This window comes from Cherax quadricarinatus, chromosome 5 (genome assembly GCF_038502225.1).
Source record: "Cherax quadricarinatus isolate ZL_2023a chromosome 5, ASM3850222v1, whole genome shotgun sequence".
Classification (NCBI taxonomy): domain Eukaryota; kingdom Metazoa; phylum Arthropoda; class Malacostraca; order Decapoda; family Parastacidae; genus Cherax; species Cherax quadricarinatus.
Window position 1 is genome coordinate 64,007,848 of NC_091296.1, and position 27,562 is coordinate 64,035,409.

General features: G+C 45.1%; 1 protein-coding gene across 2 annotated transcripts; it reads right to left on the reverse strand.

Moving 5' to 3' along the window:
* Positions 1-21,162: 21,162 nt before the first annotated feature.
* LOC128684637 (uncharacterized) lies at positions 21,163-26,244 on the reverse strand. 2 transcript variants are annotated; one of them, XM_070104951.1, is made up of 3 exons: positions 25,947-26,244; positions 24,914-25,223; positions 21,163-23,899 (listed from the first exon to the last, which is right to left on the reverse strand). In XM_070104951.1, exons 1-3 carry the CDS (start codon positions 25,957-25,959, stop codon positions 23,788-23,790), a joined length of 435 nt encoding a protein of 144 aa, XP_069961052.1. In that variant the 5' UTR covers positions 25,960-26,244; the 3' UTR covers positions 21,163-23,787. The 2 variants fall into 2 exon arrangements, with proteins under 2 accessions (XP_069961052.1, XP_069961046.1); XM_070104945.1 differs by lacking the exon at positions 25,947-26,244 and having other exon boundaries at positions 24,914-25,302.
* Positions 26,245-27,562: the final 1,318 nt, after the last annotated feature.

The following is a 27,562-nucleotide window of genomic DNA, read 5'->3' on the forward strand; positions in this document are numbered from 1 at the left end:
ACACAGTGGCTGATGTAGCAGACGCTGACAGTTTCCACCATAAACACATCATCTATCAAAGACCTCACTACGAAACGCAGCCCCACACCTCTAACTTCTACAGCAGGCGTCTACACTATCCCCTGTGGGTTCTGTCCCAAGAAATATGTAGGCGAGACAGGCACAGATCTTGCAGTCCGCTTGAATGAGCATCGAAATGCCTCTAACAGAGACGATGTAAGGTACGCCTGTGTCCTCCACAGACACTCCACGGGACATTTGATGAACTGGAATGAGGCACAACTCGTTCTCACCGAACCAGACCTCAGACTCCGACGGTGCCTAGAAGCCTCACTAATCGCAGTCACCGACACTATAGAACGCAACACTGGAAACTACAAAATTTCAAAAACATTGGCATACATGATACTTAAGCACCACCAACCCAACAGCACAGGAGTCACATGATTTCATCGTCTACCCGTCCTCGTCGTAGGCAGAGGTTGTTTTGATAAGGACCTGCCTCGCATGGGCCAGTAGGCCTTCTACAGTGATCCTCCATTCTTATGTTCTCATGTTCTTATGACATTCCTCAGGTCACGTGCGTCACATCTCACTCTCCGCCTATATATATAATGCCTTTCTACCTCTGTATGTTAGAAGTGATCAAGGTCCCAGGACCGAAACGTTTTCTAATAAATATGTCATAGTGTTTGCTTACGTGTCTTTCTAAACCAACTGACAGTGTTGAACAACACAGTGGTTGATGTAGCAGACACTGGCAGTGTTGAACAACACAGTGGCTGATGTAGCAGACACTGGCAGTGTTGAACAACACAGTGGTTGATGTAGCAGACACTGACAGAGTTGAACAACACACTGAAGATGACACAGCCACTTCAGTGGACGTGTCTATAAGAATACACAGAGAGCCACAGAGAAACTACAATTAAAATATTTCACATTACCAACAAAAGATGATATTCTTGCAATTTTTCCTTCCCAAGTAGAATACAATATTTTTGTGCTTTATGAAAAAAAATTACTAAACAAATTTATCTGAATAGGATCCTCAAAAAAACGTACGGAAGGTGACGTCAACATATGTCGTTGAGGAAGATTTTTTTTTTATTATTTAAGTCTCCATTTAAGTCAATATCAGTAAAATAAATCATTAACACCGATATCTGCAGTAGCTTTTAAGTGGAATGTTGGCAAATAACCACATCAGGAATATACATAATTTTATTATGCTGACTTAAGTGTGTATGTTTAACACAAACATAAGATTTTTTTTATCACCACAAGAGATATACACCAAGAGTTGTATGTCTCTGTATATATACACACACCAAGAGATGTATGTAACTGTATATACACCGAGAGTTTACTTTGATTCCTATTTTCGGGATTACAGTATTCTTGACTAGTAGTGAGCAGGTTATGTGCGGCCGTAATGACCCGCGTTTAGTCAATAGCTTCAAATCCCATTAACCAAAGAACCAGCTCTGAAGAGGATGTTCATTTATGGACAATTCTTGCAGAACAGGAGCTAAGAAACTATCTAAATCGAATCGAAATGCTTTTCTGGAGCTCACCCCAGGACTAATTTTAATCACTGTCTGGGTATCTACGAGAGTTCCTACACAACACCAAAGAAGTATCGGAAACTATCCTAAATACTTGTAATAATTCTTTTCTAAAGTCTGATTACTCTTTTTTATAAGTCGTGTGGCATTTAGGTAGCATTAAATGTTCTTTAATTATTTTTTGTCGGTTACATATAATTGCAGAATAACATTACTGGATTAGTTATGTCTTAGGTTAATAGAATACTCGTATTAAGGGAGAGTACCGGCGAATAAAAAAAAAAAAGGGATAATCATCGACACCATGTCCAGCCCTTCTATGGTAGGGTAGGTGCCTGAGCCCGAGTTTGCAGCTCACAAGCCTGTCATTCCCATTAGCCCCCTTGGGGCGGTGATGGCAGACCAGAGAGGCCTAGCTTGTGGCTAGACCTGGGGACAGTTGATCCCAAAGATGAGAAGGTACATGTGCCTCCTCCCATGAGAGACTTAGGTCTCAGACACTCCCTAAAGAGGGAGCCAAGGCCGGGCCACCACTTGGAAAAGGCCCGGGCCGGGAGAATACCGGCGAATCAAGAAGGGATAATCACTGGGCTACTCAAGTGGCATGTAGTGACCGTTGACAACTGAGAACAATAATGTTCAAGTGTCTTGTGGCCCAGTCAAGTGGCGTCTTCTGATCCACTGGTGGACCACGGTACATGGGTGGACCACGGTACCCTGGACCCCGCTTCCTTTTTTATTTAATTACATAACTAAAATTCTCAACTGCTACTTCTTAAAATTGACTTTGACCCACATTTACTTTCCCAACTTACGTTATATTCTCACTTTCTTCAATAATTCCTACTTCCTTTCTCTCCTCTTATGTTAAATTAAATTTTTATCTAACTTAAAGTCATATATGTGTTATATTTCTTTTTTTTTCTAAACTGAGATGTGGCTGGTGGTGAGAAAAGGTTTAAGAAAATATCTTTTGAACTCTTTAGATTATATATTAAGAGAAAATCAGTTCAGTGATTTAATCATTTAGCAAAGGTGACGCAGGATAGACTGACCAAGAGAGTATCTACCTAGTAGTTATCTGCTGAGTAGATGGAGGGAAGGATAAGTGCGCTGCTGAGTGAAAAATATACAAAATAAAGAACAATAATACAATCACAGTCTTTGACACGGCATTGATCACTTATTGAGAATGAAGGAAGGATAGAAGCAGGACACTGTGGAATCTTTCGATGTTTCTGTTTTGTAGAGTGAGATTCGTCGTGTGGGTGAACAAGCGGCTGCTGACACACTAACACCCGCGTCACCAGATAATTTTGTGCTTTCGTTTATCGAAGGAAATAAATGGGATCACATTTTTCTTCCGAGGAGAGCTAAACTCCCGGCAACTTATGTCTGGGTTCAAGGCCAACCACCATCACCTGCTGATAATCACGTTCACCACTAAGCAACTAGCGACACTTTGTCCTCCCCTACCCAACTCCTCTCTAACCATCCCCCATCCACCCATCCACCCATCCACCGTCCATTATCTTCTCACCTCCCTCTCCCAACCCAGGACCTCTACCCTGGATACACTCCCTTACATCCACTCATCCTTCCCCTCCCTCTCCATCTCTACCCACCACCCTTCCATCCTCTTCAAGCACTTACAGTGTTATCAAGGTGATTATGAGATGTGATCAACAGTTCTTGTAAATTATCATGTCAAATCTGGGACTGAAGGGTTATTTGAAGTTTTTATTATGAGGGATGATAGTGCACCTGTAGACCACCACGACCTGTGGTTAGCTTGGATGGTACTGGCCAGGTTCTGGCCACCATAGCTGTGGTACTGGCCAGGTTGTGACCAACATGGCCTGAGATAGTGTCCCATAGATTTTTTGACCCCAACACTGTGACCCCAACGCTGTGACCCCCAACATGATGCTGTGACCCCCGATGATGTGACCCAGGACGTTGTGATCACGCTTTGACTCCCAGCGCTGTGACCCCTGATGCTGCATCCCCTGACCCTGTGGCCCCCGATGCTGTGACCCCTAACGCTGGGACCCCTGACGCTGTGACCCCTGACACTGGGACCCCTGACGCTGTGACCCCTGACGCTGTAACCCCTGACCCTGGGACCCCTGACGCTGTGACCCCTGACGCTGTGACCCCTGACACTGGGACCCCTGACACTGGGACCCCTGACACTGGGACCCCTGACGCTGTGACCCCTGACGCTGTGACCCCTGACCCTGGGACCCACGACGCTTGGTCATATTATCGGACATAACAGCTAACTGCTAACGACACTGACAAATAATTGTGATAACTGTCAATAACGTTGACAACCAATTCATAGCAAATTGGCAAACTTTTGCTGTAAAAATCATTAGAAATCGCTAAATAACGTAAACAAAATCTGATGCTTTTTAAATCGTATTTCATTATAAAATCTTCCATTTACACTCATTTCACTGTAAAATAGCCCATTTACACGTATTTCACTGTAAAATCGCCCATTTACGAGTATTTCACCGCAAAATCATCCCTTTACTTGCATTTCACTGAAAAACCAATAGCCCTCACAGAAACAAGTGAAAGCAAATGAAAGTATTTTTCAAATTCAAATTCAAAGTTTATTCTCTATAAGTATTACAATGCTGAGTTTACAGAAATTTGGTTATTGTTTGGTTTACATGTAGTAAAATTGTGATTACAGAGTGTACCACTAGAACGCTTAGCATGGCTAGGCATTTCGGGCAGACTTAGTTTTATTCTTAATTGTAAAATATTACAAATTATGAGGTAAGTTGGTATTATGGCTAAGTGACTAAATACTAGTTTGTGAGTTTAGCAATGTGAATGCTTTTGTTTTGGCACAGTACATAGTTTCAGTATTGAAGTATCACAGGAGTATCAGGTATATGAGAGTACGTGGCTGGCAGTCCACCAAGCTACCTAATGCTTTGAGTCATCTGTAGCTGAGTAGTTTAAGGTGTTAGGTCTGCAGCCAGATATTCTTGTGGAGAGCTGCCGATGTGGGTTCCAATCGTGCTGGCTGCGATATTTCTTTGCATATATTTTCGCTTGTTTCCATAAGGGGCATTAAATATCTATTATAAACACTGATCTCTGGCTGAAGGAGACTCGAACCTACGAACCTTAGGATAAGGTACGCAGTGCTTTACCAATCTACCCACACTGGACCAGCCAGCTTACAGGGAGAAGGCTTACAGCTTTTCATCTCATCCCCTGCATACATCAGCCTTACTAGAGATTTTAACAATGCAAGGAATTCGCGAGAGCAGGCGAAATATACACAAACACTGATCTCTGGCTGAAGGAGACTCGAACCTACGAACCTTAGGACAAGGTACGCAGTGCTTTACCAATCTACCCACACTGGACCAGCCATATTACAGTGTGGGTAGATTGGTAAAGCACTGCGTACCTTGTCCTAAGGTTCGTAGGTTCGAGTCTCTTTCAGCCAGAGATCAGTGTTTGTGTATATTTCGCCTGCTCTCGCGAATTTCTTGCTTTGTTAAAATCTCTAGTAAGGCTGATGTATGCAGGGGATGAGATGAAAAGCTGTAAGTCTTCTCCCTGTAAGCTGGCTGGTCCAGTGTGAAAGCGTTGGGCATGTTTCCCTACATCTGCTACCCCCTTTGTTTACCTAGCAGAAAGTAGGTACCTGGGTCTTAGTCGATTAGTGTGGGTCATATCCTGAAGAACCACAATGGAAATAAGACAGACAGTTCTCGACGAAGCACTGACTGTCTTCCAAGGGTGACCTTGGGTGGCTAACCCTCCCACGGGTTAAAAATACCAACAAATTTTATCTTATTGTCGTAGGAAAGCCTTCCAGTATCTCCCTAGGATGCGACCCATGACAGTGGCACTGAGAGACCTTTGGGATGCTTGTGAAGATCAGTTTTATGAATGTCTCTTGGTTATTCTTCAACAATAAAATTATGAGGTCGTAATGCGTTAAATTTTCCATAGCCTCCCCTCTATAATTTGCTATTTTCTATGAAACGTTCACCATAGAAAATGACTTTTTCAAGATTAAAAATCACAATAATAAAATAAATCTTAATTTACTACAAGTACACGTACAAGGTATACAAACCATAGCTGACATCAATGACATACTATATAGGAAACCCCTTGTTATGCTGAGCATTTTGTCCCAGGATGCGACCCACACTGGTCCTCTAACACCCAGGATGCGACCCACACCAGTCCACTAATACCCAGGTACCCATTTTAGACTGATGGGTGAACAGGGACAGCAGGTGTCTTATGGAAACACAGCCGTAATGTTTTGCAGCCGTACCGGAGATTCGATCTCCGGACCTCAGTGTGTGAGCTGAGTGCGCTAACGATTTGAATATTAAACAAAGATATTTGTTTATGTCCTAATAATTCCCATCAACTTTGTAAACCAATGGATACAAGCCAGAATTTTTAAGCTTGGTTCCAGTCACATATTTTAAGACCTGTAACCACACTCACTCCCTGACCTGTCTTCCCACGCTCTGACCTGTCTTCCCACGCTCTGACCTGTCTTCCCACGCTCTGACCTGTCTTCCCACGCTCTGTCCTGTCTTCCCACGCTCTGTCCTGTCTTCCCACGCTCTGTCCTGTCTTCCCACGCTCTGAACTGTCTTCCCACGCTCTGGCCTGTCTTCCCACGCTCTGACCTGTCTTCCCACTCACTGACCTGTCTTCCCACTCACTGACCTGTCTTCCCACTCACTGACCTGTCTTCCCACTCACTGACCTGTCTTCCCACTCACTGACCTGTCTTCCCACTCACTGACCTGTCTTCCCACTCACTGACCTGTCTTCCCACTCACTGACCTGTCTTCCCACGCTCTGACCTGTCTTCCCACGCTCTGGCCTGTCTTCCCACGCTCTGACCTGTCTTCCCACTCTTTGACCCGTCTTCCCACGCTCTAACCTGTCTTCCCACGCTATGACCTGTCTAATGTGTAATGTGGCTGTTAAATGTGTAATGTGACCTGTGTAATGTGGCTGCCGGTTGCTCATCCTGGCTGCCTTATATACGTTTATTAGCCTATTGGCGTCATCGTCACATCAGGACACTTCCTTCATTCTTCGTAAGTATATCACCTTCGGGGACACCTTCGGGCAAAGGGAACACGCAACAGAGGCCTTGGCTTGTCCTTGTTGCGGGTGTTCAGAAGCGTGTTTGCTTTTATTCACATGGAGCGCTGAACCTCGTTGTGAGTCAGTCGAGTCGCGGAGCAGTGAAGAATCGATCCGCTGTCTGCTGAGTGGAAGACGAATGCGCCAGGCTTCCTCTCTTGGATTAGTAGTAGTAAAACATAAGAACACATAGAATCACGATTTCCAGGTATAAGAACGTATTGATTCCCGGTATATACAAGTACAAGGACTCACGAATTCGCGGTATACAAGTATCAGGACGCCCAGATTCGCGATGAGATTGCATGAGGAACGCGCGAGACTGGAAGAGCCGGGCTGTAGATGGGGTCAGGTCGACCCAGTTAACCTACAGGTTCCCTGACCCCTTTTTTTAGTCGACCCCTAAACTTCACCTTCCCTCCCCACCTCCCAGGCAGCGATATCCTCCCCAATGCATCGAATGAGACTCAGTGTGGATTAAGTTTCTTATCAAGTCACTATGATGACTTGAAGGGGAACTTGAGAGAAAAATATAATCTTTTTAAACCATGAGATTCTACATAGGCTCTCCTAAGTGAATTTACAATACTTCGTGCCACTGTTGCGATTTTTGGTTTAAATAGCAACACTCTACTTGCCGAATAGGGCAAGAGAAAATTTGTGAATGCAGTAATTTCATAAAAATCATTCTGAACCTTACGAAAAAAATGTATTTCACTGTGTCTGATTATTATTAAATTATTGTAAATTTATGCAAAATGTACTAAGTTGGATTAGGCTAAATTAAATTGCGATTGTTGTAATAAGGTCAGGTAAGTTTCCTGAGGTTCTTTTGGTACAAAATTATTAATTTTTAAATTAACATAAATTAAAAAAAACTATCTTTAAACGCATAAGAGAAAATTAAAGAAAGAACTTAATTTTAAATGAGTTCTTGCTAATTGATCAATTTTACCTATTCGGCATGACATATATATATATATATATATATATATATATATATATATATATATATATATATATATATATATATATATATATATATATATATATACATATATATATATATATATATATATATATATATATGTATATATATATATATATATATATATATATATATATATATATATATATATATATATTTTATCACACTGGCCGATTCCCACCAAGGCAGGGTGGCCCGAAAAAGAAAAACTTTCACCATCATTCACTCCATCACTGTCTTGCCAGAAGGGTGCTTTACACTACAGTTTTTAAACTGCAACATTAACACCCCTCCTTCAGAGTGCAGGCACTGTACTTCCCATCTCCAGGACTCAAGTCCGGCCTGCCGGTTTCCCTGAATCCCTTCATAAATGTTACCCTGCTCACACTCCAACAGCACGTCAAGTATTAAAAACCATTTGTCTCCATTCACTCCTATCAAACACGCTCACGCATGCCTGCTGGAAGTCCAAGCCCCTCGCAAACAAAACCTCCTTTACCCCCTCCCTCCAACCCTTCCTAGGCCGACCCCTACCCCGCCTTCCTTCCACTACAGACTGATACACTCTTGAAGTCATTCTGTTTCGCTCCATTCTCTCTACATGTCCGAACCACCTCAACAACCCTTCCTCAGCCCTCTGGACAACAGTTTTGGTAATCCCGCACCTCCTCCTAACTTCCAAACTACGAATTCTCTGCATTATATTCACACCACACATTGCCCTCAGACATGACATCTCCACTGCCTCCAGCCTTCTCCTCGCTGCAACATTCATCACCCACGCTTCACACCCATATAAGAGCGTTGGTAAAACTATACTCTCATACATTCCCCTCTTTGCCTCCAAGGACAAAGTTCTTTGTCTTCACAGACTCCTAAGTGCACCACTCACTCTTTTTCCCTCATCAATTCTATGATTCACCTCATCTTTCATAGACCCATCCGCTGACACGTCCACTCCCAAATATCTGAATACGTTCACCTCCTCCATACTCTCTCCCTCCAATCTGATATTCAATCTTTCATCACCTAATCTTTTTGTTATCCTCATAACCTTACTCTTTCCTGTATTCACCTTTAATTTTCTTCTTTTGCACACCCTACCAAATTCATCCACCAATCTCTGCAGCTTCTCTTCAGAATCTCCCAAGAGCACAGTGTCATCAGCAAAGAGCAGCTGTGACAACTCCCACTTTGTGTGTGATTCTTTATCTTTTAACTCCACGCCTCTTGCCAAGACCCTCGCATTTACTTCTCTTACAACCCCATCTATAAATATATTAAACAACCACGGTGACATCACACATCCTTGTCTAAGGCCTACTTTTACTGGGAAAAAATTTCCGTCTTTCCTACATACTCTAACTTGAGCCTCACTATCCTCGTAAAAACTCTTCACTGCTTTCAGTAACCTACCTCCTACACCATACACTTGCAACATCTGCCACATTGCCCCCCCTATCCACCCTGTCATACGCCTTTTCCAAATCCATAAATGCCACAAAGACCTCTTTAGCCTTATCTAAATACTGTTCACTTATATGTTTCACTGTAAACACCTGGTCCACACACCCCCTACCTTTCCTAAAGCCTCCTTGTTCATCTGCTATCCTATTCTCCGTCTTACTCTTAATTCTTTCAATTATAACTCTACCATACACTTTACCAGGTACACTCAACAGATTTATCCCCCTATAATTTTTGCACTCTCTTTTATCCCCTTTGCCTTTATACAAAGGAACTATGCATGCTTTCTGCCAATCCCTAGGTACCTTACCCTCTTCCATACATTTATTAAATAATTGCACCAACCACTCCAAAACTATATCCCCACCTGCTTTTAACATTTCTATCTTTATCCCATCAATCCCGGCTGCCTTACCCCCTTTCATTTTACCTACTGCCTCACGAACTTCCCCCACACTCACAACTGGCTCTTCCTCACTCCTACAAGATGTTATTCCTCCTTGCCCTATACACGAAATATATATATATATATATATATATATATATATATATATATATATATATATATATATATATATATATATATATATATATATATATATATATATATATATATATATATATATATCCTTAATTATCACACACACACACATACACAAGTACACACACACACACACGAGAGAGAGAGAGAATGTGAACAGAGGGATTAATAGAAGAATAGGAGAGACATACAATAGAAGTGAAAGAATGAAAGAACGAAGGCGGCGAAGAACAGGTGATTAGGAGAAGTGATGAAGGCCGCCCCCTGGCGGGGGAGGGGGGGAGGTTAGGAGGGGGCACGCCTTGTACCAAGTGGGAACTGGGGTACTGGTTGCCCTGGGGTCACACCTGCCCCTCACTCTAACAGGTCCGTGGTGGGTTGACTGTGGGGGAGGGAAGGACGGAGGGAGGGAGGGAAGGAGAATGGAGAGAGGAAAATGCTACCAGTACCTGCTGGAGACTCCTTAGAGAGGTGCTGTTATGACGGAAGTATGAGAGGGGAAGGTTATGAGGAGGAGAGAAGGGAAAATAAAGGCATGAGAGGCGAGGAAGAGGAGAGGCAGAGAGGTGTGGGCCATAAGAACACAATATTGTGCCAGTCATACCTACAAAAAATCTCACTGAGATATTTTAGGTATGATTGGATGTGGGTGTGGGAGGCTGTAGGTGTGGGAGGTTGTGGGGGTGGGAGGTTGTGGGGGTGGGAGGCTGTGGGTGTGGGAGGCTGTGGGTGTGGGAGGCTGTGGGTGTGGGAGGCTGTGGGTGTGGGAGGCTGTGAGTGTGGGAGGTTCTGGGTGTGGGAGGCTCTGGGTGTGGGAGGCTCTTGGTGTGGGAGGCTGTGGGTATAGGAGACTGTGGGTGTGGGAGGCTATGGGTGTGGTAAGCTGTGGGTGTGGGTCTGGGAGATTGTGGCTGTGAGAACTCTTGTGGGCGAGAAAGAATATAGGAGGGTGAATGAGTGTTGGAAGGTGTGAGTGTTGGAGGGTGTGTGAGAGTGCTAGAGAGTGTATGAGAGTGCTAGAGAGTGTATGAGAGTGCTAGAGAGTGTATGAGAGTGCTAGAGAGTGTATGAGAGTGCTAGAGAGTGTATGAGAGTGCTGGAGGGCGCGCTGGAGAGGAGAGAAAGTCTGTATATTATATGTTATTAATTGTTAGTGTATGTTATCTTCAGCGTGAGAAACTGTGTACTCTCCTATATTTGGTTGCAGGGCTCGTGTGTGTGTATGTGTGTGTGTGTGTGTGTGTATGTGTATGTGTGTGTGTGTGTGTATGTGTGTATGTGTATGTGTATGTGTGTGTGTGTGTGTGTGTGTGTGTGTGTGTGTGTGTGTGTGTGTGTGTGTGTGTGTGTGTGTGTGTGTGTGTGTGTGTGTGTGTGTGTGTCTGTGTGTGTGCAAGTTGCGTCGCAACTTAAGTCACAAGAAGTACCAACACTCGCGTTGCAACCATGAAAACAATGGTCTGGTTGCCCACACTCTTGAAACCATAAGAACAGTCTGGTGCTCCACCCCACTGAAACTAAGAGAAGAATGGTATTCTATCCATCGTGTGAAATTACAACACTCTCAGTGTTGTAATTTCACAAACAACTTTTGAAAGCAACTTTTGAAGGCAAAAAAATACGTTCTCTTAGAACGTATTTTTTTTTTTTTGCTTTAAAAGTTGTTTGGAAACTTAAATACCCAAGTTTAATTGATTATTTAGGTGACAGAGTGGACTGATAAGCCAGTAGAAGTCTTCGGTCAGATAACCAAAAACTTGACGTAGTGGGTCATCCTGTGTGACCTGTGTTAGCAGACGTCTGATAGAAGGATCAGATGCGAGGTACTGGCTGAAAATACAGTAACTCGCATTACTGTATTGGGCGACCTGTTTGTGGCAGCTCTCACGAATTCATTGTCAACGAATTTGCTGCTTTGTTAGGGATTTTGTTATTGTGATCTTTTTACACACTGAAAAGAAGCCAGAAAAAAGGAAAACTCCGTCATTAACCCTGACATTGTGAAGCCCTGCTGTTAACCTGTGACTTCCTGCCAGTGTGAGGCTCCACCATCAGTCTCTGGCTCCCTGCCAGTGTGAGGCTCCACCATCAGTCTCTGGCTCCCTGCCAGTGTGAGTCTCCACTATCAGTCTCTGGCTCCCTGCCAGTGTGAGGCTCCACCATCAGTCTCTGGCTCCCTGCCAGTGTGAGGCTCCACCATCAGTCTCTGGCTCCCTGCCAGTGTGAGGCTCCACCATCAGTCTCTGGCTCCCTGCCACTGTGAGTCTCCACCATCAGTCTCTGGCTCCCTGCCAGTGTGAGGCTCCACTATCAATCTCTGGCTCCCTGCCAGTGTGAGTCTCCACCATCAGTCTCTGGCTCCCTGCCAGTGTGAGGCTCCACTATCAGTCTCTGGCTCCCTGCCAGTGTGAGTCTCCACCATCAGTCTCTGGCTCCCTGCCAGTGACAGGCTCCACTATCACTCTCTGGCTCCCTGCCACTGTGAGTCTCCACCATCAGTCTCTGGCTCCCTGCCAGTGTGAGGCTCCACTATCAGTCTCTGGCTCCCTGCCAGTGTGAGGCTCCACCATCAGTCTCTGGCTCCCTGCCAGTGTGAGGCTCCACCATCAGTCTCTGGCTCCCTGCCAGTGTGAGGCTCCATCATCAGTCTCTGGCTCCCTGCCAGTGTGAGGCTCCACCATCAGTCTCTGGCTCCCTTCCACTGTGAGGCTCCACCATCAGTCTCTGGCTCCCTGCCACTGTGAGGCTCCACCATCAGTCTCTGGCTCCCTGCCACTGTGAGGCTCCACCATCAGTCTCTGGCTCCCTGCCACTGTGAGGCTCCACCATCAGTCTCTGGCTCCCTGCCACTGTGAGTCTCCACCATCAGTATCTGGCTCCCTGCCACTGTGAGGCTCCACCATCAGTCTCTGGCTCCCTGCCAGTGTAAGTCTCCACCATCAGTCTCTGGCTCCCTGCCAGTGTGAGGCTCCACCATCAGTCTCTGGCTCCCTGCCAGTGTGAGGCTCCACCATCAGTCTCTGGCTCCCTGCCAGTGTGAGGCTCCACCATCAGTCTCTGGCTCCCTGCCAGTGTGAGGCTCCACCATCAGTCTCTGGCTCCTTGCCACTGTGAAGCATCACCATCAGCCTCTGGCTCCTTGCCACTGTGAAGCTCCACCATCAGCCTCTGGCTCCCTGCCACTGTGAAGCTCCACCATCAGCCTCTGGCTCCCTGCCACTGTGAAGCTCCACCATCAGCCTCTGGCTCCCTGCCACTGTGATGTTCCACTATCAGCCTCTGGCTCCCTGCCACTGTGATGCTCCACTATCAGCCTCTGGCTCCCTGCCACTGTGATGCTCCACCATCAGCCTCTGGCTCCCTGCCACTGTGAAGCTCCACCATCAGCCTCTGGCTCCCTGCCACTGTGATGCTCCACTATCAGCCTCTGGCTCCCTGCCACTGTGATGCTCCACCATCAGCCTCTGGCTCCATGCCACTGTGAAGCTCCACCATCAGCCTCTGGCTCCCTGCCACTGTGATGCTCCACTATCAGCCTCTGGCTCCCTGCCACTGTGATGCTCCACTATCAGCCTCTGGCTCCCTGCCACTGTGATGCTCCACTATCAGCCTCTGGCTCCCTGCCACTGTGATGCTCCACCATCAGCCTCTGGCTCCCTGCCACTGTGAAGCTCCACCATCAGCCTCTGGCTCCCTGCCATTGTGATGCTCCACTATCAGCCTCTGGCTCCCTGCCACTGTGAAGCTCCACCATCAGCCTCTGGCTCCCTGCCACTGTGAAGCTCCACTATCAGCCTCTGGCTCCCTGCCACTGTGATGCTCCACTATCAACCTCTGGCTCCCTGCCACTGTGATGCTCCACCATCAGCCTCTGGCTCCCTGCCACTGTGATGCTCCACTATCAGCCTCTGGCTCCCTGCCACTGTGATGCTCCACTATCAGCCTCTGGCTCCCTGCCACTGTGATGCTCCACCATCAGCCTCTGGCTCCCTGCCACTGTGATGCTCCACCATCAGCCTCTGGCTCCCTGCCACTGTGAAGCTCCACCATCAGCCTCTGGCTCCCTGCCACTGTGATGCTCCACTATCAGCCTCTGGCTCCCTGCCACTGTGATGCTCCACTATCAGCCTCTGGCTCCCTGCCACTGTGATGCTCCACCATCAGCCTCTGGCTCCCTGCCACTGTGATGCTCCACTATCAGCCTCTGGCTCCCTGCCACTGTGAAGCTCCACCATCAGCCTCTGGCTCCCTGCCACTGTGATGCTCCACTATCAGCCTCTGGCTCCCTGCCACTGTGATGCTCCACCATCAGCCTCTGGCTCCCTGCCACTGTGAAGCTCCACCATCAGCCTCTGGCTCCCTGCCACTGTGATGCTCCACTATCAGCCTCTGGCTCCCTGCCACTGTGATGCTCCACTATCAGCCTCTGGCTCCCTGTCAAGATTTACCACTTGTTAAAGGTTTATAGGTCCACTTACAGCTGACGCCGTATCGAGCCCAGAAGACCTGGTAGGTGAAGTAGGATGCTCAAATACCCGGCAGGACCCTGATATACTCGGCAAGGCGCTTAACTACGCAACAAAACATCCATCTTCACGGCTTACATAAAATTTTTCTTGAAATTCGGCAAGATGGGGCTGGTGATTACAGAGTGCATCAGGAACATAATGCCGGTGCCAGCCACAGTCAAAATGCAGGTCATAGGTCAGAGACGATAACTACAGTTACCCCCCTACCCCCCCCCAAAAAAAAAAAATAATAAAAACGGGAGATTTCTAAGTATCTCCGGTACTGCGTTGAATACCGCTCTCACTTCCGCTTACTACTTATTACTGAACTATTTTTCTCAAGTAATAAAGTTTACTTTAAGCCTTTTTCTCAGCACGCATCATGTGTGTGCTGATTTTAGTGTTTTCTGGCCAGCTGACAACTTATTGCTAGATGTGCTGACCTGTATGTATATTAATGTGCCTGCCTCTCTCTCTCTCTCTCTCTCTCTCTCTCTCTCTCTCTCTCTCTCTCTCTCTCTCTCTCTCTCTCTCTCTCTCTCTCTCTCTCTCTCTCTCTCTCTCTCTCTCTCTCTCTCTCTCTCTCTCTCTCTCTCTCTCTTTTACACAGGGTTTGACAAGGTTAGGTTAAGGATCCCTAGCTTTATTGACAAGCTATTTACAGGTTAAGGATTCCTAACTTTATTGACAAGCTAAGAGCTGTTACCTACATCAGCTCATTTGAAAGCATTTTTATTGTTATAAAACATACAAGTAGGAAACAGGATGAAGTTGGAGCCATCTGTGGGCCAGCATTTTCATTTGATCAATTGACTTTATCTCGTTGATATCATTATGCTGTACGAATGTGTTCCATACTCGAGCCATCCTGAGGATATATGATCTCAAATGAAGTGATGTTCTGGAAAAGGGTACAGCCAGAGTGAAGTTGCTGGTTTCTGCCCGTCTGGTGGTATAGAAGCTCGCTCCTCTTTCTCTCTCTCTCTCTGTCTCACTATATATATATATATATATATATATATATATATATATATATATATATATATATATATATATATATATATATATATATATATATATATATATATATAAATTCCAGGATATGTAAATTCTTCGTGTTCAGATTGATTTTCGCATAGCTATGGAAATAAATCACTTTGCTTTCTTTAGGTCTAACTTTCCTGTTTAGCTTATGTGGCACACACACACACACATACACACGCTCTCTGACTCGACCCCTGCAACCACAAATAGGTGAGTACACACACACACACACACACACACACACACACACACACACACACGGAGATACACATAAGAACACAGAGAGACCAAAATAAGAACACAAAAACCGAAAAATGAACACATAACTCTAGACAAGAACACAAAGAAACCAAAAGAAGAACACGGAGAGTTCAAGATAAGAAAAGAGAGCGAGAGAGCCCAAAACAAGAGTCCACTCTCAGATTGGTACGTCACGCCGCATTGAAATCTCCCACAAGATAGAATTTACGTACTATGTCACCTCTTAATTTCCCCTCTCTCTCTCTCTCTCTCTCTCTCTCTCTCTCTCTCTCTCTCTCTCTTTCTGACCTTCCAGCTCTTTCTCTCTCACTCTCCCACTTGCTTAAGGAAAGACAGGTAGAATATCAGTCATAATAATAAAGAGAAAAAGCATCGAAGGTAGAACTTAAGAGGAGGGAAGCGTGTACATCTTACTGCCTTCTACTGTCACTTCACACTTTCCTCTGATGATCTTCAGTAGCCTCTTGGTTAGAGGATAATAGAGCTGATCTTTCCTTCCTCGGAGCAAACCCGAATGTCTCTTTTTCCACAGGGATTTTGTGATATTTGTGAGTTGAGAACTTCTGACAACAATAATAATAATGATAATAATAATAATAATAATAATAATAATAATAATAATAATAATAATAATAATAATAATAATAATAATAATAATAATAATAATAATGAACGTATCGTACATTAAATGTATTGAAATGCTACACACTGATAAATAAGCCAAACGGCAAAACTTGTTTATCTTCATTTCCGAAACGTTTCGCCTGCTCAGCAGACTTCATCAGTCGAATACGGAACCGACTTTCATATTGGAGACAATGGAAGAAGAGGAGGGGTAAAGTTGACGTGTTCAGTCCCTCGGTCTCCTTGGAGAGTTAAGAGGTGTTCAGTCCCTCAGTCTCCTTGGAGAGTTAAGAGGTGTTCAGCCCCTCAGTTTCCTTGGAGAGTTGAGAGGTGTTCAGTCCCTCATTTTCCTTGGAGAGTTGAGAGGTGTTCAGCCCCTCAGTTTCCTTGGAGAGTTGAGAGGTGTTCAGTCCCTCAGTTTCCTTGGAGAGTTGAGAGGTGTTCAGTCCCTCAGTTTCCTTGGAGAGTTGCGAGATGTTCAGCCCCTCAGTCTCCTTGGAGAGTTGAGAGGTGTTCAGTCCCTCAGTTTCCTTGGAGAGTTGAGAGGTGTGATAAATGGTTTAAAAAAAGACAAGTTGAAGATTGAGACACTTATGCAACATATGGGAATCTTTATTGAGGAAATGTTTCTCCACACAGTGGCTTCATCAGTCCAATACAAAGCAGAAAGGTTTAAGGAGAGGAGGAATTTGAGGTAATCAGTCCCTAAGCCGGGAGTCGATGTGTTCAGTCCATCAATCTTGTAGAATGTACAGCATAGGGCCGTAAACGTGACTTATATACTGTAGTCAGGTGAGGCGAAGCAGGAGGAGGCGGGGTGATAGTGCTACCATCCACTAGTCTAAGTAGGTCTTCGTGCAAAGGTTGGACAAGTTTTGAAGAATTCTTTGTATTGAGAGGTGTTCAGTCCCTCAGTCTCCTAGGAGAGTTGATAGGTGTTCAGTCCCTCAGTCTCCTAGGAGAGTTGATAGGTGTTCAGTCCCTCAGTCTCCTAGGAGAGTTGATAGGTGTTCAGTCCCCCCAGTTTTGAAGACTTGATAGTAGGTGTTCAGTTACATATCCTTGAAGAGATCTCAGAAGGTGTCCAACCCCTCAGCCTTAAATAGTGTATACAAGGTATTTAGTTCCTGAGCCTTGAAGAGTTGATAGGTGTTCACTGTTCACTCCCTTAGGCTTAAAGAGCGGATAAAAGGAGAAAGAGAGAGAGAGAGAAGCATTCCGGAAATGTATGTAAACACGTTTCCTTTTCTATTTCTTCTCCTCCTCAATCTCCCTCCCTTTCCCCCCTTAACCTACCCCTCAGTCAAACTGCAGGGGGTAAAGGAGGGACAGGGGATGGAAGAGATGGAGGGGGAAGAGAAGGACTAGCAGGTGACAGGGAAGGAGGAGACTTCAAGGCAAGTCTTATTGTATCTAGCCTTCCTATCCCCCCCTCCCAATCATCCTCACCCCACCGCTCTCCCCTCCCTCTCTTCTTCTCTCTCTCTCTCTCTCTCTCTCTCTCTCTCTGTTCCTCTCTCCTTCTCATTATTCTCTACCACCCAGCCTACTTAAATTCTTCTAAGATACTAAGCCGTCTCTTCTTTAGTTGATCTCTCTCTCTCTCTCTCTCTCTCTCTCTCTCTCTCTCTCTCTCTCTCTCTCTCTCTCTCTCTCTCTCTCTCTCTCTCTCTCTCTCTCTCTCTCTCTCTCTCTCTCTCTCTCTCTCTCTCTCGCTCTCTCTCTCTCTCTCTCTCTCTCTCTCTCTCTCTCTCTCTCTCTCTCTCTTTCTCTCTCTCTCTAGGTATTTCACTAGCAAGACCTCCTTACGACGTTCTGGTTTATAATAAAAAATATATTTGTCATATCATAATTAATCATACATTGTTTGCCTATTAAGGTGTAAACAATCCAGGAAGTTTTCGTTTGCTGACTATTTATGAGTCAAGAAGTGTTTGTTTCTTGTTTGTTATGAACCAGGTAGAGTTTTTTTTGGCTAGGTGTGATCTTTAAATTGTTGTTTGCTGTAAAGTGTTTACTTGCTGGGGTAGTGTGTGTGTGTGTGTGCTGGGGTAGTGTGTGTGTGTGCTGGGGTAGTGTGTGTGTGTGTGTGTGTGTGTGTGTGTGTGTGTGTGTGTGTGTGTGTGTGTGTGTGTGTGTGTGTGTGTGTGTGTGTTATTTCCCACACAGTTTTCCCACGATAACTTGGCTCAGAGTGGCTGTGATTTTTCTTTCTCTAAATAAGACTAATTTACTCCATTGGTTACCATGACACAAGGCTACACTTTTATGCTAGTTTTTCTTATCATCTAATTCCTATTATTACAGCCTTGGAGGGATTAGATTTTTGACGACTGATCTTATGAATTATTGGGTTAAGTGTATGCAAGATGTATGCACAAAGTGTATGTTTCAGTGTATATTTAAGGAATTATTGTATTCTTGACAGGTGATGAACAGGTGACCTGGAGCCTTAATGACCCCAGTGTATTCGTTAAGCTTTGACCCTAATGACCCATTCAAATATCTTATGTTTTGATGAGATTAAGACACATGTGCAACATCTGGGTATCTTTATTGTAGACGTTTCGCCATCCAGTGGCTTTATCAATACAAATTCTAGGACATAACTTGAAGACAGTAGAACTATGTACAGAAGATGAGGTAATCAGTCCCTCAACCTAGGAGTAGGTGCGAAGAGCACCATAGTCGTGGAGATTCTGAAGCAGAAGAAAGGATCCTGGCGCTTATATAGTAACGTCAGGTGTAGCAGACGAGGGCATATTCACTGGTGTATTGTTGCAGTCTCGGTATTGTGTCTTTTTATTCTTTACTAAATTAAGAGTTAAGAGCGTGAGAGCGAGGGACCGGGGTCACCTGTGTTAATGAGTCCTTCACCAGGAATAATTACCATAACAACTGACTTCACACACACTCCAGAGTGTTTACCGTCGCGTTACAGTACATCTCTTTCTCCACGCTCTGGACAATCATACATCTTATGCGTTACATCTTCTGGCTTAGGTTAACCTAACGTGATATAAAGTAACGTGTTTTTAACGTATAGTCGACTGTCAGTGATGGCAATCATGAACGGACGGCTTGCGTCTAGCAGTAAAGAGATTCGATACGTCTTCTTCTTCTTGATTCGTTGGTACGATATGGCACCAGCAGTCACTGGCCCTATAAAGCAACAACAAGACGTCCTTTAGCGTAGTGAGACCCCTTGACTGCTTGAAACGTCGGTAACTCCACGTTCTCTACTTATATTGTTAATGTATCAGCGTTTATCACATCTTTCGTTTCTTCCTTTCCTTTCTTTTCTCCTGCTTCTCACCTCTACTTCTCTCCTTCCCCGTTTTTCCTCTCTCGCTAAAACGCCACAGGCGAAATAGATGGAAATCAACAAATCCTCAAGGATTAGTATTTGTTTTACTATTGTGACTACAGACATTGGGTCGATACATCTCTCTCTCTCTCTCTCTCTCTCTTTCTCTCTCTCTCTCTCTCTCTCTCTCTCTCTCTCTCTCTCTCTCTCTCTCTCTCTCTCTCTCTCTCTCTCTCTCTCTCTCTCTCTCTCTCTCTCTCTCTCTCTCTCTCTCGCTCTCTCTCTCTCACCTTTTGCTTGACCACCTGCGTCACCTGACATGAAGGGTCACCTCACACTCTCATTCACCTGAACTGCTTCCTCATGTATTTCTCATATCTTTCCTAGTCATCTGTTTAGAATCAGGGAGGCGGAGGGAAGGAGACGATGGGGATACAGAGAAGGAAGCAAGAAGGGAGGGAAGGCAGAGAAGGAAGGAAGGAAGAAGGAAGGAAGGAAGAAGGAAGGAAGGAAGAAGGAAGGAAGGAAGAAGGAAGGAAGGAAGAAGGAAGGAAGGAAGAAGGAAGGAAGGAAGAAGGAAGGAAGGAAGAAGGAAGGAAGGAAGAAGGAAGGAAGGAAGAAGGAAGGAATGAGTGAGGGAGGGACTGTAGTGTGGTATGTTATTTTACAAGAATGCGGAGGTGTAGTGGGCGTTCCATTCTTTACACCCCTTCCTCTTTACCCTCCCCTCCTTCCATCCCCTCCCTTTCCCCCCACATCCGTCTCCCATCCATCGACGAAGCCAGCAATCAACCCATCCCATCCACCAGCCCCCTTCCCCCCCCACGTCTTTGACCTAAATCCCAGTGACCCAAATGTGAGGAGGGTGGAGAGACGGAGGGGAGGGGGGTCGTAGGATGTAGAGAAGTGCGTAGGATTGAGGGGCTGAGGAGAGAGAGGACGTAAGGCCATATGATAGAGAAACACTGCCGTAGGCCTACGGCAGTGTCTATAAAGCTACCAGATGGTGCCTATAAAGCTGCCAGTTGGTTCGTATAAAGCTGCCAGTTGGTTCGTATAAAGCTGCCAGCTGGTTCGTATAAAGCTTCGATGATGTTACATGAAAAGATAAATAACCGTAAACCTTTACCAGAGTTATAACGAAGAATTGAAGCTACTTTATTTATGTCTTGGACCATTTACAAAGTCTCACTGTGACTTTCTAAATGGTCCGAGTCGGAACTTAACGTCGTCGTAGTCTCCCTTTTCCTATGTGCGGGTTATTTGCCTTTTTTTTTTTCTTTGTTCTTTTTAGCTCAAGTTGAAAATTTTGATGTTTATTGTTGCAATTTCTGATAATTGAGATATAATTGTTTGATGTTTATATCGTAATTTATGATGCTATGTTGTGAGACTCACAGCCTTTCTCTCCACCCGTGACGATGCCTAAATGTTTATTCCACTCATCTGTATGGATGTCCCGTGGCACTCATCTCACATTCTGAGGGTCCGTGGCTCCATCCAAGGCACTGACCCTCAGAATGTGAACGTAAATGTCTTAAATCTGACATTTTTTCCCTCCTGTCTGAATCTTTTTTTTTTGTGTGTGTGGTTTTTATTGGTCCGATAAAGAAGAAAAAGGTACAATACTGTGACTGGAATAATACACAAATAAATGGTACAAATCAGACCGAAGCGTCGACGTAAACTTCTCTCTCCTACGTGCGGGTTTTTACTGTGTTATCGGTCTGATATTTTACAATATTATATCGGTGCTTTCTACCAATTCCGTTCCCTCTTACTTTGCCTCATTAACCACGGTACGGGCGGGAACTGAACTCGTGGCTAGAGAGTAGTAAGACTCCAGACCAACGTTTCTGCCTAATTACATAACTCTTGAATAAATGTTCGTAAAAACGATAACGTGTTAAGAGGACTAACTTGGTTCCTGACGAGCAAGACACATGTGCAAGACACATGAGCAAGACACATGTGCAACACGAGGAATCCTCCAAGAATTGCATATGTGTCTTATTTATCAGCTTGTCGATACTTTGTACCATTTTTTATATGATATTCGACACTTCTTTGCGTATTTTCTGGCGCATTGATGACTATTCTGCCATGATAAGAATTGTGGGTGGGGGTATGTAGGGGGAGAGTTACTGTGGGTGAGGAAGAGTTACTGTGGGTGTGGAAAGAGTTACTGTGGGTGGAGAAGAGTTACTGTGGGTGGGGAATAGTTACTGTGGGTGGGGGGGAATGTGAGGGGAGAGTAACTGTGGGTGGGGGAATCCATAAACCCGAAGAAATCACACATCACCTGTGAAATAGAAAGTCTGATCCAAGGAAGAGGAGTTCATCTCCACTACCATGGATGAAGAACCCCTCGCTAGCCTCAAAGGAAACTACATTCACTCGCTGGCACACAGGATGAGTATAACACCAGGCACATCTCCTGAAGCGCACATCAACCAAATAACTGCTGCAGCATATGGGCGCCTGGCAAACCTCAGAACAGCATTCCGACATCTTAATAAGGAATCATTCAGGACCCTGTACACCGTGTATGTTAGGCCCATATTGGAGTATGTGGCACCAGTTTGGAACCCACACCTAGCCAAGCACGTGAAGAAACTAGAGAAAGTGCAAAGGTTTGCAACAAGACTAGTCCCAGAGCTAAGAGGTATGTCCTACGAGGAGAGGTTAAGGGAAATCAACCTGACGACACTGGAGGACAGGAGAGATAGGGGGGACATGATAACGACATACAAAACACTGAGAGGAATTGGCAAGGTGGACAAAGACAGGATGTTCCAGAGATTGGACACAGTAACAAGGGGACACAGTTGGAAGCTGAAGATACAGATGAATCACAGGGATGTTAGGAAGTATTTCTTCAGCCACAGAGTAGTCAGTAAGTGGAATAGTTTGGGAAGCGATGTAGTGGAGGCAGGATCCATACATAGCTTTAAGCAGAGGTATGATAAAGCTCACGGTTCAGGGAGAGTGACCTAGTAGCGATCAGTGAAGAGGCGGGGCCAGGAGCTCGGACTCGACCCCCGCAACCTCAACTAGGTGAGTACAACTAGGTGAGTACAGTGGCGTTGTATTAAGACAGTCACCCCTCCAACTCACTCCAAGACCCCTTCAACTCACTCCAAGACCCCCTCAACTCACTCCAAGACCCCCTCAACTCCAAGACCCCTCCAACTCACTCCAAGACCCCCTCAACTCACTCCAAGACACATTCAACTCACTCCGAGATTTCTTCAACTCCAAGACCCTTCAACTCACTCCAAGCCCCCTTCAACTCACTCCAAAACACTCCTTCAACTCACTCCAAGACCCCCTCAACTCACTCCAAGACACATTCAACTCACTCCGAGATTTCTTCAACTCCAAGACCCTTCAACTCACTCCAAGCCCCCTTCAACTTACTCCAAAACACTCCTTCAACTCACTCCAAGACCCCTTCAGCTCACTCTAAGACCCCTCCAACTCCGACACTCGTCCAGTTCACTCCCGCACTCGTCCAACTCCCATAGCTGTCCATATTCTAATCCTAATGCCATCGAGAGAATTTAGTCCATCTTTCATTACTATTGTCTCTATATTTCTGTGACAGAGAGACAGACAGAACACACATACCCCTCCCCCGCCCTCATGAGAAGTTCCTTGGTATTGGTGAGGGGCTGTTGATCCATGGAATTGAACTTTATTTTTACCTCCCCTTCCCCGGATCAAACCTGAATGCCTCCCATCCCTCAGACCTCTGTATGACCCTGTACAGATTTAGCGCTTCTCCTGAAATATAATTACATACCGGCAATGCTCGTAGTCTCACCCAAATAGAATCGAGCGTGACAGGAAGCACGCAAAACAAGCCTTTATGACCTCAAAATCAATTAATAATTAGACTTCTGCTGCGTTTATTAGGTATCAAAACATCGTTATTATTCAGTACTTTATTTACACTTTACTACTTAATAAGTTAATCAACTTCAATAAGGGAGACAGATGAGCAAAGAGTGTTTAGGTCACTCTTAAGTGTGAAAATTCCAGAAGTACGTGAAGATTTAGGTCACTCTCAAGTGTGAAGGTCGGAGAGGTCGAGCTCAGCATCACAAGGACGTCCTTAGGGAAAATCCTGAGTGGAAGGTTGTCGTCACAATAACAGGTCGCCTTCAGGGTCCCGAACGATGGGTGTCTTCCTAACTCACAGAAGCCCTCAGGGTCTCCAAGCGTGGACGATCTAATAGCATCTGGGAAGTTGAGGCACTTCTTCACGTCCCCTTCAGGAGCGCTCCGCCTCTGGGTCCCCGGGTGACGGGTCGATCTCACTGGTACTTCGATGCTGCCCTGTCAATGTTCCTGTGGACGTTGTATGTCTCCTGCTGGGCATACCTGCTAGAGGAGGAGGCATACCCGGTGCTGGGGGTGAGGTATGCTCTGGAATGTAATGAGGCAGAGGTGAGTGTATAATTCTCACTAAGCTATTGTTCAATTAAACATGTACAAAATCGATTATGACACTGTTGTATAATGTCATGTTGACACTGTTATATGGTGTCATGTTTACACTGTTGTATGGTGTTATGTTGACACTGTTGTATGATGTGTCAGTATGACTGTGTATGGTGTGTTATTATGACATTTGTTTGGTGTGTTATTATGATACTGTTGTATGGTATGCCATGATGACACTGCTGTATGGTGTGTCATTATCGGTTTCCAGCAAAATTAGGTAACTGCTTATTCATACGCGTATTACATACACGTATGAACAACCACGATCATACACATACACACACACAAAAGAGATAAGACTCGACCCCTGCAACCACAAATAGTGAGTACAAATAGATGAGTACCTAGTACCCGACTACTGATACCTGCGTGACTGGTACCTGACTACTGATAACTGTGTGCCTGATACCCGACTACTGATAACTGTGTGCCTGATACCCGACTACTGATAACTGCGTGACTGGTACCTGACTACTGATAACTGCGTACCTGGTACCCGACTACTGATAACTGTGTGCCTGATACCCGACTACTGATAACTGCGTGACTGGTACCTGACTACTGATAACTGCGTGCCTGGTACCCGACTACTGATAACTGTGTGCCTGATACCCGACTACTGATAACTGTGTGCCTGGTACCCGACTACTGATAACTGTGTGCCTGATACCCGACTACTGATAACTGTGTGCCTGGTACCCGACTACTGATAACTGTGTGCCTGATACCCGACTACTGATAACTGTGTGCCTGGTACCCGACTACTGATAACTGTGTGCCTGATACCCGACTACTGATAACTGTGTGCCTGATACCCGACTACTGATAACTGTGTGCCTGATACCCGACTACTGATAACTGTGTGCCTGGTACCCGACTATTGATAACTGTGTGCCTGATACCCGACTACTGATAGCTGTACTGCACGAGACTCACGTCGAAGCGGAGGAGAGGAAGTCCTGAGCAGCGGTCTTGTCAACACCCAACACGAAGACAGCGGTGAAGGCAACCACGCCGGCCAGCAACAAGAAAATGCCGATGGACTCAAAGCCGATGCTGAGAGCGTTGTCCGGGAGGACGATCCCTTCAAACGGTTTGTCGATGCTGTCGGCGATGCTGTCGGCGATGCTGTTGAGGCTCTCGGAGACGTTGCTGGCGGTGAGCTTTCTGGAGGCTGTGCCGTCCTCCGCCGCTGTGGCCTCCTGCAGCAGCAGTAGCAGCGCTCCTACCGCCAGGATCAAGACTCCTGAAGGATGCAACAACAACACTCTGGTACACACTCTTAACATCGTGATGAACATACAAGTTAACTCAAGTTAACTGCAGCACAGATAATTCCTATATTAATATTGTTGATTTAAAGTCTCTCTCTCTCTCTCTCTCTCTCTCTCTCTCTCTCTCTCTCTCTCTCTCTCTCTCTCTCTCTCTCTCTCTCTCTCTCTTTATTAATATTATTACTATTAATACTGGCAAAATTACAAGTAATGAGATATTTATTAGGACTATTATTTATTACAAGTGTTATCAATATCATTACATTATGGTATAGAAAGACACGGGAGCAATAGTTTTGTGAGGCTTGGGGACTGATTACCCAGTCTTCTACTGTCTCCAGTTTTATAACCTTCAAATTACCTCTTCATTGTATTGACAAAGCCACTGGTTGGTGAAATATCTTCAAATAAAGATACCCAGGTGTTGCTAGTAGTATACAGTAGTGGTAGTGGTGGTACTAGTGTTAGTAGTAATAGTTGTACACTGTGGTGGTGGCATTGCACACTATTATCTAAGGGTCTTTTGGTACAAAATTTCTACTTTGACATAAATGAAAAAAATATATCTTTAAACGTACAAGAGAAAATTTTAGAAAGGACTTAATTTTAAATGAGTTCTTGCTAATTGACCATTTTACTTATTCAGCACGACACACACACACTGTGTGTGTGTGTGTGTGTGTGTTATTTCATACCGTTAAAATGCATAGCCGTAGCGAAGTGGAGCAGTGGACGACGCAATGGGTGACGCAGTGGATGACGCACTGTAAATCAAAGTAGATGACGCTGTGGATGACTCACTGAACGTCACGGCGGATAACGCAGAGAGTAACGGAGAGGATGGCGCTTGATGCAGAGGGTGACGGAGTGGGTGACGGAGAGTGCTTGAGACAGCAGGCTCAGGGTAGGCTGGGAAGCAGGCCTGTCTCTGACGTCCACGCTGCCCTGTCTCGCTTATTTATATAGGCCTAGGCTTTATCCTGGACCCATCTACCTCTACTTCCCCTCCCCCTTGTTCTCTCTCTCTACCTGTTCTTTCGCACCCCCCACCTGCCTTCGCTTGCCTTCCTTCCCCCCCCTCCATCACTGCTGCCCCCCCACCCAACACTGATGTAGGTCAGGGTAAGAGAGTACAGTTAAATGTCCCTTCCACCCTCTCTCTTTTTGCTCTTTAATATATATATATATATATATATATATATATATATATATATATATATATATATATATATATATATATATATATATATATATATATATATATATATATATATATATATATATATATATGTGTGTGTGTGTGTGTGTGTGTGTGTGTGTGTGTGTGTGTGTGTGTGTGTGTGCTTACATTCATGTATGCCAACACGCTCAAGTGTTATTCCTTATTTCTCTTGCCCTCCTCTCGGAGATGATGGAGATATATATATCCACGAAGATTACATTTCTTCTGTGCTTCAACTGCCTCGTCAGCTTCACATCGTTCCAGACTATGAAGGTGTACACATCTCCAGGCTGAGGAGGGACTAATCACTTCAAATGAGGACAGTAAAGGAAGGTAGACGAACATACCAACTTTCACCTCACCATGTATATATAAGGACAGAAAAGTTACAGTGAGTCCAGTTATGCTGGAGCGATAACTTTGAAACTGCCACAGGTAATCATCCCTTACTAGAAAGCTTTACAATATACTCAATATACTGAAGTCTTAACGCTCATCCTGACACTACTGAAGTCTCCCAGCTCAGACTGACACTACTGAAGTCTCCCAGCTCAGACTGACACTACTGAAGTCTCCCAGCTCAGACTGACACTACTGAAGTCTCCCAGCTCAGACTGATACTACTCAAGTCTCCCAGCTCAGACTGATACTACTCAAGTCTCCCAGCACAGACTGACACTACTCAAGTCTCCCAGCACAGACTGACACTACTCAAGTCTCCCAGCACAGACTGACACTACTCAAGTCTCCCAGCACAGACTGATACTACTGAAGTCTCCCAGCACAGACTGACACTACTCAAGTCTCCCAGCACAGACTGACACTACTCAAGTCTCCCAGCTCAGACTGATACTACTCAAGTCACCCAGCTCAGACTGATACTACTCAAGTCTCCCAGCACAGACTGACACTACTCAAGTCTCCCAGCACAGACTGATACTACTGAAGTCTCCCAGCACAGACTGACACTACTCAAGTCTCCCAGCACAGACTGACACTACTCAAGTCTCCCAGCACAGACTGACACTACTCAAGTCTCCCAGCACAGATTGACACTACTCAAGTCTCCCAGCACAGACTGACACTACT

What these genes read in the sequence shown, in the direction of transcription:
- LOC128684637 (XM_070104945.1), bottom strand. Translation starts at nt 25,278, where the DNA reads ATGTTCATCACGATGTTAAGAGTGTGTACCAGAGTGTTGTTGTTGCAT. An exon ending in TTCCTCTCCTCCGCTTCGAC is followed by an intron (nt 23,900 to 24,913) that starts GTGAGTCTCGTG and finishes ATTACATTCCAG; the next exon opens with AGCATACCTCACCCCCAGCA.